This window comes from Aplysia californica, unplaced genomic scaffold (genome assembly GCF_000002075.1).
Source record: "Aplysia californica isolate F4 #8 unplaced genomic scaffold, AplCal3.0 scaffold00515, whole genome shotgun sequence".
In the NCBI taxonomy this organism is placed as follows: domain Eukaryota; kingdom Metazoa; phylum Mollusca; class Gastropoda; order Aplysiida; family Aplysiidae; genus Aplysia; species Aplysia californica.
In genome coordinates this window covers 405,959-407,139 of record NW_004797785.1, presented here as the reverse complement: position 1 = coordinate 407,139, position 1,181 = coordinate 405,959, and the positions used below count along the sequence as shown (strand labels likewise).

The window sequence follows — 1,181 nt, the reverse complement described above, 5'->3', positions numbered from 1 at the left end:
TACACACACACACACACACACACACACACACACACACAGAAACACAAACAGACAACATACACACAACAGTACTCACACATCATTGAAGTCCTCCAGTCTGACAGCGGGCGTGAAACAATCCATCAAGTTGATCACCTGAAACAAAACAAAAAAAACCCCACAGTTATTATAAAACAAAACAAAAGTTATAGTTTTTAGTAAGAGTTTACTCCACTTGCAACACAATAAGGTCATATAAGTGCTGAAGATTAGAGGCGATACAAGCGAGTAAAAAAAAAAAAAAGAAGAAGAAGGAGAGAACAGGACGATAGATGTTTGATAGGAAAGGAGCAAACCACACCAGAGCACCCGCCAATCAACCAGTTATCAGAAAACAAAACAAAAGCTGGTTCTTTGCTTCTCTATGTACTGGTCAACCTTTTTATATAACCAGCACCTATTTTGCCCCATTAAGATGCTTAAACCTTCATACCACCCATCTACATATATTTGGTCGCTTTTAAGCACTAAGAGGCTATCTCGAAAAATGCAGTTTGGAGAAAATGGAAGGTAAAGTTTTTGCCCCTTGTTCAGTTTCTTTAAAAGACAAGGAGAGTTTTCTCTACAACCAAACAAATATACACACCAATGAAACCAAACTTCAACTATAGGTAGGGCAATGCCCACCTTTGGTGTAGGTAAAGATTTCTGGAAACCCCCGAAATCTGAGTTAGCCCGCTGGTCCTTAAAAGTGACCATCTCTAAGTGGGGGGCAATAAATAGAATACCTCTGTTTCTACCTGCTGGGTGATCACCCACCGCCCGCCAAAATGATCAAATCACCCATTTAGAACAATATAAATAATCATGATTAACAATAACAAAGATGATGATTAATAATAATAAATATAAATTTAGATAATACTATAATTGTACATACAACAACTATAATAATAACATAATAGTAATCAAAATAATTATTATCTTAACAATAACAAAATATACATATAATAATATCAATACCAAAAAACAACAATTAGTTGAGAGTAACCCCCATCAAAGTGCACGGTGTACATACTATTTATCCACGTATTTGAGTACATATACATATATGTATATGTTTTGTAGCAGGCGCACCACACAAAGAGGCTAGGGGACGGGGCCAGGGTACGCCTTTACTCTATACTGTGTGTCATCAGTCC

At 36.7% G+C, this 1,181-nt stretch overlaps 1 protein-coding gene across 1 annotated transcript in view; it reads right to left on the bottom strand.

Annotated features, from left to right (window-relative positions):
- Nucleotides 1-1,181, bottom strand: part of LOC100533304 (p38 MAP kinase) — a 48,675-nt gene that overhangs the window by 9,826 nt on the left and 37,668 nt on the right. Inside the window, exon 3 of the mRNA NM_001204602.1 lies at nt 77-135. Coding sequence (NP_001191531.1) covers nt 77-135 — 59 coding nt within the window. The remainder of the gene's footprint in view (nt 1-76; nt 136-1,181) is intronic.